Genomic DNA, 18,048 nt, shown 5'->3' with positions numbered 1-18,048 from the left:
GTCAGAAACCGGAGGATCCTGGAACACCAGCATCCGTGTCCAGGGTGAAGTAAATTTAACATCTAATGATGGAAGCGTGTCAGCTAAGACAGATGCTCTAAATACAAAATCAAAACCTTCCAGTTCAACTGAAAATAGCAATCGTTGGGTCAAAACTAAGAAAACTATCAACTTTCAAGCATGGTGGCGGCAGCATCATGCTGAGGATCTGTTTGCACCACAGGGTGGGGAGAACAAGGAAGGAAGACTCCCTCCATATTCTTTAATTTCATCTCAAACAAATCAATAGCTCAAACTTGGACCAACAGAGTGTTTCAACAGGACAATGATCCCAAACATGAAACGGTCCATCCAACGACACAAAAATATATGGACTATCCCTAGAAACCAGCCGATTTGAAGAGGTTTCTGAAACAAAAGATTCAAATATCCAGGCAGAATTGTGATAAACGTTTGTTGATGGCTACCAGATGTGTAAGATTTCTCTGCAATTTGCCAAGAGCCGTTATCCAAATAAAAATTGAGGTGCATATTTGATTTTTTTTTTTTTTTTTTTTATGAGTGTGAACAACCTGTACATCAAATTCCTGAATAGTTATGATAGATTTTTGTATAATGATCTTTTGGTGTGTTGTTATTATTGTAAGCTCTTATATAGGCTCAGCTCACCCCGAACCGAATCAGACTTGGGTTGGAAATCCGCGTAAAGGCAGCTACAAATTACCAGACACCGGAAATGAGCGGCGCTATTCTGCAAAATAAAAGCGTTCCCTGAATTTGCGCGGAAGACCAATCCCTCCGTTTTAGGATGAAATGCCTCCATGTTAGCCCGGTTGTTCTCTTATTGTGAAAACACCGAGCAGAACCTGGCTCCCCCCGTCTGTAATTTCTGACTTGATGTGTGATTTTTCTCCAAAAAGAGAGGAGAGAGTTCATTACGCGCTCTCGGAGACCAGATGCCTCACCTGCAGCAGGTCTGCTCCGGTGCTGAACAGTTGAACCTTTCCGTTTCGATTTCCATCCTCCGGGACTGGAAGTGAATAATAAAAAGACACAATAGTCTCCGCTGTCTTAGATGAAGAATGGGCTGCGCGATTTCTGGTCTGGCGACTAAAACGGAGTTTTCACAGAAGGACGGCGGGGATGCTGCGGCCGCTGCGCGTCCCAGCGAGGAGCAGGTCCAGATGATCAAGGACTCCTGGAAAGTTATTCGAGACGACATTGCTAAAGTTGGGATTATTATGTTCGTCAGGTAAGATGGGTTTAGACTGTTTATGTTATTACTGCTTTTTTTTTTTTTTTTTTTTTTCTGTTTGAGTTTTTTTTTTAAGCTTTAGAAAAATAAGAAAGTAAATAATGATGCAATCACTTTACATCCCCTTTATTTCCCCTGGAAAATTTGGCTTTAAAACAAAAATTATTAATGATTTTTTTTTTTAATGTGGACATTTTATTAGTTTGGTCACAATAAAGAAAGAGAGGGGAGAAATTTGACTTTTTCTTCAGTGGCATGCTGTGCTTTTTAACACCGGACAGGCTTTTGCATATAGAGTATGTATAATTATTAGATTGTTATAGTGTCATATTCAATGTTTCAAACATACTCCCAATGTGACTATTACAGAGAACAGTTAGACAAAAATGCACATTCAGACTGTATTTAATCAGAGGCTGGAGGTCATGTCTACATGTTGTATTTCTATAGATGTATCTGCAAAATGAGGCAGAGCTGCTCATGTCTGTGATTTCAGAGACAGAGACCTCTCCAGCGTCTCTCCCTGATGTTAATCTGTCCATCAAACATGTCAACTTAATGAAGACTTGATGCATGTGTATAAGGGTACTCGCTATTTTGGGCATTTTCAAATTTGGTCACTTCATATTCGACTTTGCAGCACCAATTTGTAACCACATGGGGGGCTTTTTGTACCCCCCTTGGACAAACAATGATTGGACTTTTTTATATATATATATATTCCACTCATACTCTAGGGAAATGTGGTTATATGACTCCAATAAACAATTTGCACAAGATGGAGTTATTCTTTTGGTCTGAATAACTTTTATCTACCCACCTTGTTCGTATGGAAATCAGAACTACACTAATTGAATCATAGCATCATTAAAACAAAATTTCAAATAAAAATATACAGCCAAATTAAACTACACCCGAAATTTGAGCATTTCCACAGCTATTTATTTTCTTAATTAAAAAGAAATACTTAACTACGGTGATAACAAATCAGAATTTTTTTTAAGTACATGGGTGTGAAATGGCTAGTTTAAAAGTAGGAAATGAAAATAGGAAGGTGCAAAATGCCAACGCATAGACATGAAATAGGAGTATGAATTGACAAGGAGTGAAATGACCTGGAGCCGTTCATGAAGGCTCAAGTATGGAAGGCCTTTTATTTCTGCCCGTTGTATGGAAATAGAAATCTTAACACCAATAAATGAACATCAAATTGTATTTTAAAGACTCACCATTCAGGACAGAATAATCCGATGCACGTTTTATCAGTAAAAGTATTTAGATCTTAAAGGTGCATTGCGTAAGTTCCAGAGTTTTTTTGCAGCAATCTCCCCAAGTTGAAATGACACCAGTGTTGTGTGCAAGCTTGGGAGAAGAGGTAAAGCATCTACCACTGAGACTGCATAGGTCTTTTGTTTAGAGCGGTTGAGGTAAGAAACTTATATATTTTGAAGTTAGCCCGTGTCTTGCTAATGCATCGATTGAGGAAGAGATTGAACAAGGTAGCCAGGTGATCCCGCAGCACGTCACAGCCATGCGCTTGGCCAGACAATATGACCTGAATCACTCTCTCATGAAGTGAGACTAATTGAGCCTATAGAGGCAACTGTAAATAGAGGAAAACTACTTTCACACGTCGGGCTGTCATAAGGGAATGTATGGAACAGAACAAAATCATAATATTTAACCTTTAAACTTGTGTAACGCTCCTTTAAACTGGAAATGATTAAAAACACTCTGGTGTTATCAAGAAGGCTGACTCATACTCATTGTTCAGCATCACTACAGGACTGTGTTCTTCAGAATCAGAATCACTTTAATAATCCCAGAGGGAAATTACTTTTGTTACACGCTCCAGATATACAAACATTTATATATATATATATATATATATATATATATATATATATATATATATATATATATATATATAACCGAATGAAGTGATAGTGACTTGTGCAAGAACAGTGCAAAGAATGCATAAATGTCAGTGCTTACAGTGCTTACACTGTGCAGAACCTCCATTGACTGGCCATGCAAGCAGGGATATATAAAAGTACATTTTGTTTGCATTTATTTTTGAGTGCACAGGCCACCCTCAGCAGGAATTGTGTGCTGGGCAGGGAGCCATGTCCCCCAAGTGAAAAATCACCACTAATATCATGTCTGTTCCATGACAAAGATGCACAATGAAACCTTTCCCAGACAGCTGAGCGAAACGTCTCCTCTCTGTGCTGACCACTTGACCTCACAGGTCTGTAGAAGGTCTGTGGAGATACTCTGTGATGGTGCACATGTGCCTGACCTTTCACAAGCCAAAAATGTACATCCTTCCAGCTCACTTCTCTGACCCGCAGTGTTTCATTGAGAGCAGAACAGGGGCGGTTCTAGACAGGGGCCAACAAGGGCCAGTGCCCCTGTAGAACTGGACCTGGCCCCTGTATTAAAGACATGATCCATCCATTTTCTGATCCAAAGACATGATATCAAATAAATTTCTTACAATGATATGGGCTGACAAAGATACAGTAACTGATTGGTCACTTGGACCAATTGTATTTTTTACCTTTGCAGTTTTACACTAACAATAATTTAAAAATTAAGCTGTTTCACCTTTAGCTCCAGCCATATTGAGACAGGGTGACACATCTGCAATTTGTAGTTCCAGAGCCACAATTGGCTCTTTGGCTCACTTAATATGTTAAACAATGAAATATTGACCTGTTTACGTTTTTTTTCCCCAGTCTTTTGTTCTGTGTCCCATGGGAAGAAAAAAAAACACAGGCCCCACCTTGGCCCCCCTGCTAAATTTGGTGTAGAAACGCCACTGGAGCAGAAACCTCATCCTCGTTCTCCTCTCTTATCTCCCACATCCTAACATGATTACACGACATTACAGAGCTTCTGGTCTGCAGTAATGTTAGGGAACTAGTTGAATTAGCCATCAGAAAAACTAATTTCTCTGTTAGTATGATGACCATCATCCAGGAAAACATTTTTGCCTCTCAGGCAGTTTGCTGGAAAACTCAAGGATGATAAAGTGATAAAGTGTGAACCCGTGGCTTAAAAGGACATCAGCTGTATAGTTTAAAGACAATTATCCCATGCAGCTAAAGGATAATAGAAGAAGCACAGAGCCAAACCAGGGTCACGACATCAGATCTCAGCAGCAGTCTTCTCTCTGATTTGAGCATGCTGTCTCTAGCTACCTCCCAAAGAATACCCCTCTCTTAGATTTATACAAAACGACTAAAGAGGGGATCAAAATGGTCGTGAATAATGCATAATTGGACTGAATGCAACCGTTACGCGAAGCCAATTAAAGTCCCACTTGAGCTATTTGGGGGAGCAACGTTGTCTGCATATGTTGTGAGAGCGTGGGCTCTCTTGTCCATGAGAGGGACAAACAGTAGTGGAAAATAACGAGAGCTCTACGCGCTGCCGGTCAATTTACCATTTCCTGGTGCACTCCACAAATCCAGCCTTCAGGAAAGGGCGGGAAGAAAAAAATATCTAAAGATGTAGAACGTTTTCTGGTTAGATATGAGAGCAAAACTGTCGCTTTTCAGGCCAAACAAAGTTGTAAACTCTCCATGAATAAATCCATCAAATAACTAAAATCTACATCTCAAGCCATTGGTAACGTCCATTTCCAAATTTTCATGTCAAAGAGCATATATTGTCTCTTTTTAGCCGAATTGCTAGCAGTGGGAAATTGTCTCTCTTAGACGATGTTCCTTAATTTGCTCTGTTTTTTTTAATCCAAAAATTAATAAAAAGAAAAACATTTCATTCAACAAATCTAACCTTAAATCTGGCACAAAAACAATTAAAGGATCTGATTTTTTTTTTCAATAGCCCAATTTTGCAGAAAATAACATTATGAATCATTTCCCTCTGTGCTGCAAATACTGTAGATGCACAAATCAGAATTTTCACTTAAACTGATGTTTGTCACTGAATGTACTGTTGCAGCTGAGCTGAGTGACAGAAAACATGACCTCCAGCAAGAGCGCTTTAAGCAGAAACATTTGAAAAGATCTTAAATTCCCCTGCAAAAAGGTAAATCTGCACCGGGCACAGCAAATCTATGCTGCGCAGTAAATAAAATACAAGCTGAACAGTAAACAAAATAATAATAAACTAAGTTATTTTGTATCATTTCGCAACTCTGGTGAGATGGTATTCCACGGCCCCATAATTGGGCAGGTGCTGATCGGAACGCACCATTGGTTGGTGGGTGGGGCAGACATTTTTATAGTTGCCCAGGTTGTGGTGTGCGTCTTTGTTCTGGGCACCGTGTCAGAAAGAATGGCCGATCTACCCTGAGTACCAAGCTGTTACTCTGAGTAGTTCTACCTAAATCTGTCGTACTCTGCGTTTCCGGCTTCAGAACAGGTGATATCAATCAGGTAACTAATCACGGCATCCGATCAACCATGAGTTTGAACGCAGATAACGTGATTCGCCATGGCAACGGCAGGAAATAAGAAGCCGCGAAGTGCGAATTTCCCGCGAGTTGGAAATAGAAATCTTCTGTGAAGGCTTGTGGAGAATATTAAACCATAAGAAACAACGCTGTTGCTGCTGAAATAGCAAGTTGGCGACAGAGAATAGCTGAAAAAGTCAACGCATGAGTGATATGAGAGATATTTGATGGAGAATTACAGCTGTTTTCTCACACTTTACTCTTTCAACACAAAAGGGGGGGGGGGGGTAGGCGTGTGATTACAAAAGGACATGTCAGCAAATCATGATGAAGTATGAAAATACAGTTTAATCAGGTAAGATTAAGTTACAAGATTTCTTATGTTTGATGGTACTCAAGTACTGCATTAATTGGCTATATTCAACAAATGCAATTAATGATGGGATTGTCGGAGTTATTGAAACTGATATGTTCGTCTTTTTGCCAGCATTGTTCCACCATCCTTCTAAAAAAGAGTTCACACTAATTTTCTTGTAGGTGTTTAATTTGTGCCAACCTCACCTTAAATTACTCATATAGATTATATGTATATTTACAGCTAAAGGTGTTATTTAAGTGAAGAAATGTGCCGTAGCCCTAGCGGTAAATATATGAATGGAAAATTAGAGCTGCAAGTGCCAAAATTTGATACAGAATAAATGATTGCTTTCATTCTGTGTAGTTCTTTTATTAATATTGTGGAACTATGGAACACTTTTTTAAACTATAACTGAGTGCAACAGAAACAATTCCTGACAATGTGACATCCAACTGCCTCTGAAAGAATTTCTTCGTCTCCTACGTTATTAAAAAGCTGCCGTTGGCATAAAAACAAGGAGCAGCACAAAGAAATTGTTCAGAACTGAGAGCGTTTCCTTATTGTGTTAGAAAAGCGATGTACAAGCTGAGAATATTGAAATAAATCATCAGACGACCCCAAAGCACTTTACACTGGTCAGTCATTCACCCATTCACACCCTGATGGTGGTGAGCTATGTTAGTAGCCAAAGCTGCACTGGGGCAGACTGACAGAAGAGAGGCTGCACACCACATGCTGATGCTAAATCTCACTGCAGAAAATGTAAATTAATGTCAATAAAATAGGAACTCTGAAAGATGTTCACATCTCTGAGTTCTTCTTTTGCAGGACCCCTACTCTGAAATAAAAATATTCTATACAGCTCTTTAAAAAATCCAAGAATTTTGTCTTTTTCATGTAATCGGACTTAATCAATTTTTATCTATACGAAGTAATCTAAAATAAAATATTGCTGTAACTTGATTCTTTTAGTAAGCCATGTAGCTTGTTATAACCTCAGGTTTTGGAGAGGCGTAATGTAGCCTCAGTGTGCACGTGCGATGTTGCTCATAGAGGTCAAGTAAACGCTCAGGGAGTTTGTGTGTTTGCTCAGACACATGAAAAATTAGGGGGAACATTGCCAGTAAATTGTGTCTAGAAATTTGGACCATGGCCAAATAAGATGGAAATGTCGTGAGGGATGTCACAGAAAACTAGGAGCGTAAATAGGAGAAAAAGGAGTGAAACACAAACAGGCAGTAATCGGAGTCGGCAGTCGTGATTGAACCGTAGGGCACGGGCTGAAGGAAATGAGATTTACACACTGAAAGGCCAAATGTAAATCATGATAAACCGCTAAAGAGGAGAAAACGAGATTAGAGCGAGCCGGACCGTTGGTTTGGTGCAGGTCAGATGAAGCACATGTAGATAACAGCCTGAAGAAAATAGGCATTTCCCCGGTCACTAAATGTATGAAGGCTGCATGTAAAACTAAAGGACAAGAGGAGGAGACATTTTTCTGCGTGAAAACATTTTGGAAATTGTTATATTTTAATAATTAGGGGTAGATTATGCACAGTTTTGAATGACAACGCATAAATGCAAGAATCGTATCTTTATCAATTATAAAATGTTTCATGAAGTAAGGCGTTTCAGCTAAACGACACAGGTTGCAGCTTTTCATAAAGACTAATTACATTTCACTCTGACTATTAAGGTGGTGTGGAACCTGATTAATGAAGGATATCAATTTTTTCATTATTAATGGTCATGCCTAATAGATTTTATGTCATGATAAAACCAAATGAGGGAGAGCAAAGTGATAATGGGTCTTTTTTTCATTGTTTTTATCCTCAGCCTTATCTAAAAAACAAATGCTTTATAAATATCTTTGTTAAATTACATATATTTCAGTGCTGTTTTTAAACAGCAGAATAAACTTAATCCAAACTGGTCAGTCTATATTTGTTTTTAAATGGTCTGCACATTTTTTTTTGCATACCTTCCTCATTAGCAATAATGTCAAATTAATTTGGGGATTTCTATAATTCCTTTGAATTTATCTTTTTTAGAGCTTGACTTATAATAGTAAATCTATCTTTAATGTTTCTTAAAAATAAGAATTAGCTGCACAAGTTGGAATATACTCTGAAGTATCTTCTGTAACCAACACACCGTCAGAAATACGTAACCCAACTAATATGCTAGAGAGAAATTTTACAAATAAACCCTTTTTGTTGCCATCAAATCAGAATCAGAATTTTGCTTTTAAGTGCTTTTTACACATTTTTACAAAGAATCAGGCCGTGGCTTTGATTTTAACCAGTTTTATCCTGACCAAAGCTACTTTTGTTGTGTCTTTGGGATCATTGCCCTGCTGGAACATCCGTCTGTGTCCTAATTCAACCATCCGACTCAAACTGTCACCCTCAGATGAAAAGACGTTTGTTCGCATGTGTTGGAGCCACCCAGGAATCACCGAAGGCTCAGACTGATCATAAACTGCAAAATGCTGGAACAGCAGTTTCATCGTCCACAGTGAAGCCAGCGCAACATCAACATGGTGGGAGACCGGGTTGATCAAAAATAAACGGTTCCAATATCAGAACTGTCAAGCTTATTAGATATTTTCAGCTTTTCATATAGACAAAAAACCCCAGGAGGAAAGTTTCATCGTCCGGGGAGGCAAAACCCCCTGTGACAAGAATAATGCTTGGAGGAGGCAGAATGAGGCTTTCAAAACTTAGCAAAACTGCAGCAAACGTGGTAGTGGCAGCATAATGCTGAGGGAATGTTTCCCTGTCGGCCACATTTATGTTGCATTGCACAAAGTACTTCTTCAGCTTCAGCCCACCTCAACGGTAAGATGGATGAAACTGGGACACATCTGGTTGTTCCAACGGGGCGGTGAACCCAGTTTTGGATTCAAAATAAGAGCTACGACCTCAACCTTGTTAAAAAATGCACAGACTGTGTTTAATAGATGGGTCCATGCCTGTAAACCAACCAGTTTATATCAATTGAATTAGCATTTGACTTCTATCAAACTATTAGAATCATTTTGAGCTTGTGTGGTTTAGAGAAAACTCACAATGAGTTCAAAAGCGTCCACCTAATTCTTGTTTTTAAGAACCATTAGATTGGTATGAGCTGTGCAGAATAGTTCCAATAAATCATTTAAAGTAAAAAAATAATTAAAAAAAAGACCATTTTTGTAAATTTTAGTAGTAAATAAACTCAACAATCAAAGAATGTCTGACATTTAATGATAGTTGGCAGAATGGGAATAATTAATGTGTAATCAGGTTGGCTCTATTTGCATCTGGTGGCCTGCTTTTTAGAATCAACCCTGCAAGTAGAGAGCTTATTAATAATTGTTTGTTGTCTTTTCATTTTAATGCCAGTTTAACAGAATCTCAGAAACCCCGGCCAGTGGTACAGTTGGTGGCTTCGTTTAAAGCGAGGCTGGAAATGGCTGCAGGAATCATCTGGTCCTCCATATCCTGTTGCTGATTGCAGCGGCTGGTCTTTAAAATCAGAGCGGAAAGCTGTTGTCGTGAAAAATAATCAGAGCACGATCGCTAAAAAGAAAAAGAAAATTAAGACGAGATCTCTATTCAAAGTGGCAGCGAGAGCAAACAGTGAAGCCACTCATCAAAAAAGGATGAAGACAATGAATGTGTTCACCCTTTGCATTGTGAGTGCAGGATTACACTGTGACTAATCCTAAAAGGGTTTCAATCTTCATGATTGGGGGGGGCGCGTTTGTTTCGGTTCGGCCATGAATGTGACAGGATGCCTCACGAGGCGCTCTCAGAGGCTCACGGCTGGCTGCTTCTGCTGCTCTCGTTGTCCTGGTAACAGGTTGTTTGAGACCCATCCCGAGTGCAAGGACGTCTTCTTCCTGTTCCGAGACGTGCAGGACCTGGAGAGGCTGAGGACGAACCGGGAGCTCCGAGCGCATGGCCTGCGGTGAGCTGCAGACGCCGCATGTCAGCAACAAAAATATGCACGCCTAGATTCTGTCTCATTACAGCCATGATCTCTGAAGCCGTTTTGTGTTATAAATCGAGACAAATACGGCATGACTGTGACTTTTGGGTCACTTTTGAAGCACCCAAAAAGTCCTTTTGGGTGCTTCTGTTGTTGATTCCTCTGTTCCAAATAGCCTGAATTTAGTCAGATGGGATGGAGAACATCAACGGAAATCAGTTTTCAAGTCATGCCACAAAATCTCAATTTGATTTAGATCTGGACTTTGACTAGGCCATTCTAACAAAGGCATATTCTTTGATCTGAACCATGCCGTTGTAGCTCCAGCTGTGTGTTTAAAAGTTCACCTTCCTGGTGGAAGGTGAACTTTGGCCCCAGTCTTGAGTCCTTTGCAGGCTTAAACAAGTTTTTTTTTCTCCAAGTATTAGCCTGTATTTATCTCCACCGATCCTCCAATCGACTCTGACCAGTTTCACTGTCACTGCTGAAGAAAGTCACTGCTGCCATCATATTTCACCACAGAGGTGCTGTGTTGAGAACGATGCGCAGCGTTAGTTTTCCAGCACACAAAGCATTTTTTTGGATTACGGCAGAAAGGTTTAATTTTAGTCTCGTCTGTCCAGAGCACCTTGTTCCCAATCTTTGCTGTGTCCCCTACACAGCCTGTGGCTTCATTTCTGTTTGGTAAATATTAAAACCTAGTCAATCCTTGCCAACGATGTCTCAACCAGACTTCCATTTGAAATCATGCTGCATTCATTTCCTCAGTGTTTAATATAAAAGCAGTCTTTTTAGCTGTACTATAATTTGACCTAAGTAGAAATTGAAAGATGTTAGCTTGAAAGCAGGAAATCTTATATCAGGGCCGAACTACAGAGGTGACAATTTATGAATCAAACGTTTTACTTTTCATGGCTGTTTACTGATATACCAAACTTGTTCTGGCTCAGTGTTTTCTCACACAGCGGTAATGTGGTTTCAGGATTATTAAATGTAATTATCGCCCATATTTAGGGATGATATTACAAAAGTTATGCAACTTTTTCAAAAGGCACACCCTGAGAGATGAAGTCAACATTCACACCCGACTATACAAAAACAGAAAAGAAAAATAATTGTGTTGGAGTTTGAAAACTGCTGTAGGCCTACTTTTTTAAATAAAAGGATGAATATAACATCTTATCGTGTATATAACAATATATACACAGTAGTTCAACAACAATTAGCAATGTCATAGTTATACAAACCAGCAAAACTGCAAGTATTTTTTAGGTTTTTCAACCCCTTAACTATTAAGAAAGAAACTTCAACACACACACACACACACACACACACACACACACACACGGGCAACCAACGCGGGGGAAAGGTTGCTGCCCTTTATCTGTCTCCAATTCAAAATGTTTGACGCAGTTCTGAAAGCAGGAGAAGGCAGAGAAAAATCCTCCTAATTATGAGTGAAGGTGTGGATTGTGTGCTTTGTAACTTCTTGCAAGCCCTTCATATGAAGGAGAAGGCCCGACACAACGCAGACAAGAAAAAGAACCTTTAAAGTTTAGTCATCTTTAAATGTTACTAAATAATCTCCTGTTTCATTTGTAGCTCTCATTCCCTGCAGCTTTAATATGAAGGCGCTCTGTTGCATAAGCAGGATCTCTAATTTGTTTTCCCCCTCCCGAGGCACTAGACACATTTTCAGGCGTCGCGAGGAATGGTGGTCACTAGGGTACAGATTCCCTCTGTGGGAATTTATAGCAGCCAGATGGGACGAAACAAAACAGGACTAAAATATCCGGGAACAAAGCTCATTCACGTGCATTTAATTGTTTTGCTGCGGCGTGACGGCTCGTTTTAGTTTAAGGGCGTAAGAAGGTCTGGATCTACCGTTCAAAAGTATTCATACCGCTTAAACTTTTTCATACGTTGTCAGATTACAACCAGAACATTTATTTTGCTTGGTTTTTATGTGAAAGACCAACACAACTTAGCACAAGTAGTTTGTCTCAAAGTCTGAAAAGTATGGCATGCATCTGTACACGCCCACTTTTTATCCTGACAGCCCTAAATAAAATCCGGTTGCCTTCAGGAACCAGCTAATCGGTAAATAGAGTGAACGAGTGCATCGCTTTATCCCAGAATAAATCCAGTTCAAGACCTCGGAGGTTTGTTAGACAACACCGGAGAGCAATAAGCTTCATGAAAACCAGGGGACACAGCAGGCCTGAAGAGCCTGATGCAGCCAAGGGTACTCTGGAGGAGCTGCAGAGATCCACAGCTCAGGTGTGAGAATTTGGTCGCAAGTCTGACCTTTATGGAAGAGGACAAAGATGAAAACCATTGTTTAAAGAAAGCCGAAAGAAGTCGAAGTTTTCCCACGTGCCATGTAGGGGATGCAGCAGCCATGCAGGAGACGATGCTCTGTTCAGATTTGACCAGAAGTGACCTGAAAAATGTTGAGGAAAACTAACACTGCCCAACACACTAAAAAAAAAAAAACATGGCCACACATGATGGTGGCAGGGTCATGCTGAGGGAATGTAAAGTACGGACTGAGGGGAGACTTAAGGCAAACAGATGCTACATTTTTCAGATTTTTATTTAATAAGAAAAAATGGATCCTTTGGTTAAAGAAAGACAAGAAGTCCCATTTGCATTCTGAAACAAATCAAATAGGATACACAGAAAACATGTGGACAAGGTGCTCTTTTTTACACTGCAAAAATGGAACTAAAAATAACTAAAATGTTCTTGAAATTAGTCCGTTTGTCCTTGATTTGAGCAGGTAAATAAGATGATCTGCCAATGGAATAAGATTTATGCACTTAAAATAGGAACAACTCGTCTGCATCATCTTTTTTCAAGTGCAGTATATCTAATGATGTTATTTTAGGGCTCAAAATACTCATTCTATTGGCAGATAATCTTATTCACCTGCTCAAATCAAGGACAAACGCACTAATTTCAAGAAATTTTTTACCTATTTTAGTTCTGTTTTTGCAGTGTAGAGCAGACTAAATTTAAACTCCTTTGCCTTCATGCAAAAGGCTGTGATTGGGGAGCAGATGGCCAGCTCATCTTCCTGACACTGAAACACGGTGGTGGCAGAATCATGCTGTTGGATGCTTTTGTTCAGCAGGGACAGGGAAGAAGGTCAGAATCTATTTGAAGCCACGGTCGGCTTTTTGTAAAACCATAAATGGTACATATCCCAAGCCTCGTTCTCACCATTTCTTTTATTTTTGTTCAAAAAAACGGCGAAAAATAAAACCATGTCTTGCATATTAAAGACACCAGCAGCTAGATAAGTGGCTGAGCAAAACACCTCGAGTGGTTCCATGATCTGAGTGTTTCTCATCACTCCAACACAGAGAGGGTGAGCTGAGGCAATAACAGCCAATTAAAAGCTGAGGGCCTGGAGGTGCAGAGGGTAATGTGGCTTTTCAACAACCAATGCTCATATTGGAGGTATTTCACATCCTGCTGCTGGTAAATCCAAAGATATGGCCAAACAGATGTGACAGAGAGAGAGCGAGAGACAAGAGAAAGAACTTGACCCATCGTGGAAACCATCACACCCTGTCCTAGTGGGTGATGGCAGATGAAAAACGTAACAATAAAAGAAGAATTTGTGATCTAGCTAATCCTTTCAGCACTGATCCGTTTGTTTAGTTGGTAGTGACAGGATGTTTACGGATCAATAAAACCGCACCCCACCCACCAACACTCCTCCTCCTCCTCCTCCTCCTCCTCCTCCTCCTCCTCTCCATGTCTCAGGGTGATGTCCTTTATTGAGAAGAGCGTGGCCCGGCTGGATCAGCCAGAGAGACTGGAAGCTCTGGCCATGGAGCTGGGGAAAAGCCATTATCACTACAACGCCCCGCCCAAATACTACAGCGTAAGACTCTCCGATGGTCGAATTGAATCATCAGAACATCAGTAATATCCGCCGGCAAATCAGTTTCTAACTGGGCTGGTGTTTTTTTTCAGTATGTGGGAGCAGAGTTTACCTGTGCCGTGCAGCCTATCCTAAAGGAGAGATGGACCACCGAGATGGAGGAGGCTTGGAAGGTAATTTAAAGAAATGAACCTACTGGATGATGACCAATTAGCTCCTAAAATGTCAAAATGAGGGTCAGAAAGTCTAAATGATTAAATTGATTGGTATAGACGTTTATACGGTGTACCCTAATAAATCCACATAAACACATTTTTTTAAATTAATTTTATATTTGCAGAACTTTGATGGAATAAAGCATGACATCTGTCCAGGTCATGTGTTTTGGGTTGCTATATTTTTTTTATTTTTTCATGTTTTTCTGGTTTGTCATATGAACTGAATAGAGGAATCTGGGGCCGCACATTTGTTCAGCAGGTAGCATCCCAGTCTGGGGTCTTCCTGCATGGAGTTTGCATGTTCTCCCTGCGTACTTGTGGGTTCTCTCCAGGTACTCCGGCTTCCTTCCACAGTCCAAAATCATGACATTCGGTTAATTAGTGTCTCCAAAGGTGTGAGTGTGTATGTGCATGACTGTGTGTCTCTGTGTTGCCCTGTGATGGACTGCCGACCTGTCCAGGGTGGACCCCACCTCTCGCCCATGACCCCTGGAGATAGGCACCAGCACCCCCTGTTATCCTGCACGTGTGTAGACAATGGATGGATAGAGGAATCTGTGTCCCTTCTCTAGTTTTTGTGTCATAGGATCCCATTCATAATAAACTGCATGAATACATTGAGGTTTTTTCTTCTTTTTGCTTTTTTCTGGTGTTAAAATTACTTAAAAATATCATGTGTAGTTGTTTTCCACTAGTTGAAGGTATTTTTTTCCCGTTCTGCAAATCTGAAAACATTGCAGTTATATAAAAAATGGAAATATACTATATATTTTTTTTTCCTAATGATTTTTTAACAACTTTGCACAAAGAAAATCTAAACTGATCAGAATCACTTGCTGCCAATTATCCACACTTTAGGCGCAGACATTCAACAAACAAACAAACAAACAAACGTTTAAAAAAAAGCTTGCATGGGTTATTTCTGAAAAAAAAAAAAATATTATTGCCGCATTTAAACTGCACTTATGGAGTTAAAATGTCAGAAACTGAATATCTGCCATGTTTGGTGAGGACTGACTTAAAAAACACCCCTAAAATATGCAGATATAGAACATTTGTATGACAAAACCTTAAAGAGCATTTTCTGTGTCCAATAGACACAAAAAGGCATCATATAAAGCTGAAACCCAGAACCTCAAAATAATAACCATTTAAAAAAACATCTCAAGCAAAAAGGTAGTATTTTAGATAAAAAAAATTACTAACTTATTTTATTATAATTATTAGATACTTAAGTAGGTTGATTTAAAAAATAAAGGCCCTATCAATAAAATCTAATATTTTAAAGATTTGTCTCTTTTAACTCAATAAATATGTAGATTCTCATAGTATTGGATAAAAAATAACATGTTTGTTTAATACGTTCATTTTTAATGTAATAAATATTGAGTACTGTATTGCCGCTCTGGTTCTTCTAAAAATAACAGTGCTCTTGCGTTTTTTTTTTTTTTTTGGGCTGCCAGGCAGTTTGCTTCAGCACAAGATTTCTCATTACTTTCAAATACTGAGTAATTATTTTCAAGTAGATTTTCATTATTAGGACTCCGGGGGATCTTTTTTTTTATATCAGTAGTGCAAATGGGCTTTCATGCACATTCAGGTTTAAAGAGGTTACTTGCAGGATGGAAGAGAAAAAGAGGACAGAGGAGGGAATGGTGCCGGTGTGCTGATCCAGCATGACCGGCAGGAGAATAAGTCATTAAAAGCCTTATAGCAACTTTGTTACATTTTCAACTAAATTAGAGTTACAGACGATTTATTCTAACTTGTATTTTTCCTCTGTAGCCCTTTATAAAACTGCATTAACCTGATGATGATAGTTCTTTATCAAATTGCTCTATTGGCTGCTTTTAATCTATTGTCACAACTAACCGGATAAATGTAAACGATGTGCAGATAACCTGTGAGGAGAAAATAAAGAATAAATCACTCACACCACCAGACCTTAAAAAGACTCTAGTTCAGTAAATCATCCTAAAAAGGGAAAGTGATATATATTATATACATGCTATACAATGTGATTTTTTTTCAACCCTATTTATCTCTGTGTGAATGATCGTGGCTTATAGTCAATGGAAACCCAGAATTCTCTTCTCTGAATATTAGAATATGATATTAGACCAGTGAAAAATAAGCTTTTTAATAGAGACAATCACGGTGAGGACTGCTGACTTGACGGTTATCCAGCAGACATTCACAGATGCTTTCCACAAGGAAGATAAGAGTGCTGTATCCATGCAGTCTGTAGGAATAGGAAAGTTTAGTGGAAGGACAAAAAGTGCAAAGGCAACAAGGATAACTGCAGCTTTGAGAGGATTGCCCATTCTAAAGATTCACAAGCGCTTTAAGAGCTTCCACAAACAGGTGTGTCCGGCAGACACGTCTTACCTGGGCCAGGGAGAGAAAGGACTTGACTGTTGCTCTGTGTCTCAAGTCTTCTTTAGAGATTGAAGTTAATCTTGAATTTCATTTAGAAATAAAGGTCCCAAAGTCTGGAAAAAGGTTGAAATGAGTGCAGCTCAACAGCCCCGTCTGTGAAACTCCTGAAGTTGGCAGACGACACCACGGCCGTTTGGCCTGATCCAGGTTGGCGATGAGTCTGCATACGGACAGGAGGTGGATCGGCTGGTCCACTGGTACGGTCAGAACCACCTGGAGCTTCACCCACTGAAGACAGCAGAGATAACAATTGACTTCATGAGAACAAGCCCCTTATTGCCTCCCCTCACCGTCCTCAACAGCTTCCAGTTCGTAGGAACCACCGTTTTTCCCGTACCTGAGATGGTCCTCACACATGTGCAGGTCCAGGAAAAGGGGCTGCTACAAAAACAGTTTCTTCCCCGTGGCTGTGATTATGATGAACACTTAACAGCCAGGGTACCCAGATCTATTCGTCCATGTCTTGATCTTTGGCTTTATACATTAATATTTTGAAGAAAATCGTTTTTATTTACCTTTTTTTCTGTAAATTGTACTTTGAACGTCTTCGTTGAGAGCAAAGTCATTTTCTTTGTATTTTTTGAAGTAACTTGCTGATTAAACCTGATTATGAAAGCACAGAATCAAAGCTGCTTGTTGTTCAGCATGAAATTCCCAGTTTAGTTGGAGTTCCATGTCATCTAATCAAGTTAATAATACAAACAGGAAACCAGGAAATTTTCAAAAGCTGACATGCTATACGGTGAGGCCGATTTCATTTTCCAGCCTGACTTGGGACCTGTCCACAGTGCTAAAACTACCAGTACCTGGATCAGTGACTATGGCATCACTTTGCTTGATTGGACAGTGAACCCATCAGACCTAAACTCCCACAGAGAACCTGTAGAGTATCATTAGGAAGAAAATAGTGGCCAAACCCTAACATGCAAATGAGCTGAAGGTTGCTATTAAAACAACCCGGGCTTCCTGAAGTTATATTCATGTAAGAGGAGCCCAGACCAAGTATTGAGGGCACATCCTGTGCAGTAGATGGCCAGGCTGACTGACATGTGTGCAAAAAATCCTTTTATTGCCTTCATGCAATTTATTTTTTTGAAAAATTATGATTGAATTTGTTTTCATTAGCTTTAAATTAAAATAAAATTAAAAATATATAACTGAAATTTATACAACTTTTGAGTTCACTAGAATTTATCTATAGATCTCTCTTGTATACATTTAAAATAAGTTACACAGGCACATTTCATTCCCTTATAGAAACCCTGACTCATGTTTTACTTTTCCCCTGTGATCCAGACGATGTTCCAGTATGTGACCAGCCTGATGAAGCAGGGATATCAGGAAGAGAGCGCCCGCCAGCGCGACCTCGTAGCGTCCCCAAAGGACAGACTGGACAAGAACACAGCTCTATGAGATAATCTGTCTCAACTACAGACTGATTTTACAAACACGACAAAGAAATGTGTAAATGTATAGCGTTTCTTT

At 39.5% G+C, this 18,048-nt stretch overlaps 1 protein-coding gene across 1 annotated transcript; it reads left to right on the top strand.

Moving 5' to 3' along the window:
* The first annotated feature begins 911 nt into the window (after positions 1-911).
* xgb (x globin) lies at positions 912-18,027 on the top strand. Its single transcript, XM_012851152.3, has 5 exons — positions 912-1,252; positions 9,883-9,990; positions 13,786-13,906; positions 13,999-14,079; positions 17,860-18,027. The coding sequence occupies exons 1-5, from the start codon at positions 1,083-1,085 to the stop codon at positions 17,974-17,976; spliced, it is 597 nt and encodes a 198-aa protein (XP_012706606.2). The 5' UTR covers positions 912-1,082; the 3' UTR covers positions 17,977-18,027.
* The last annotated feature ends 21 nt before the right edge of the window (positions 18,028-18,048 follow it).

Source organism: Fundulus heteroclitus, chromosome 19 (assembly GCF_011125445.2).
Source record: "Fundulus heteroclitus isolate FHET01 chromosome 19, MU-UCD_Fhet_4.1, whole genome shotgun sequence".
NCBI classification, from domain to species: Eukaryota; Metazoa; Chordata; class Actinopteri; order Cyprinodontiformes; family Fundulidae; genus Fundulus; species Fundulus heteroclitus.
This window is presented reverse-complemented; position numbering and strand designations above follow the sequence as displayed.